Here is a 454-nt window from a genome sequence, read left to right on the forward strand (position 1 = left end):
ATATATATATATATATTTTTTTTTTTCTCATCACTTTTTCTTATATTTGTTTACATATATTGAATACTGACAATATTAGTAGTATTTCTTACAGCAGTCTGTTGTAAAGTAAACCATTTTGTGATGATGAAAATTAGGATAAGCATTCTAGGGACTAAGGAGTAGCCATCTTAACTAGAGAATTGGAAGTCATTCTCTTAAAAAACACTTTAATCATTGTCATGAACTGGACTTGTTATACTTAATAATACTTTTCAATTTCAGGGAGACAATAAGTGTGTTAAGACAGATGGTTCATGCAGCACACAAGGGAGTGGTGCAAGAAGAAAACATTTTCCCAAGAAAATCGGGAAGGGTAGAAAAGGGGACAATGATAAGAGTAACTCCCATGCATCCCAGAAAGAAGATGGTGATGAGAGTGATCAAGGAAAAAGTAGCTGTAAGAAAAGCCTTA

At 32.8% G+C, this 454-nt stretch overlaps 1 protein-coding gene across 1 annotated transcript in view; it reads left to right on the forward strand.

Annotated features, from left to right (window-relative positions):
* Positions 1-454, forward strand: part of LOC119590720 — a gene marked incomplete in the record, with an annotated part of 9,134 nt that overhangs the window by 5,063 nt on the left and 3,617 nt on the right. The window contains 1 exon segment of the mRNA XM_037939409.1: positions 265-453. Coding sequence (XP_037795337.1) covers positions 265-453 — 189 coding nt within the window.

This window comes from Penaeus monodon, chromosome 27 (genome assembly GCF_015228065.2).
Source record: "Penaeus monodon isolate SGIC_2016 chromosome 27, NSTDA_Pmon_1, whole genome shotgun sequence".
In the NCBI taxonomy this organism is placed as follows: domain Eukaryota; kingdom Metazoa; phylum Arthropoda; class Malacostraca; order Decapoda; family Penaeidae; genus Penaeus; species Penaeus monodon.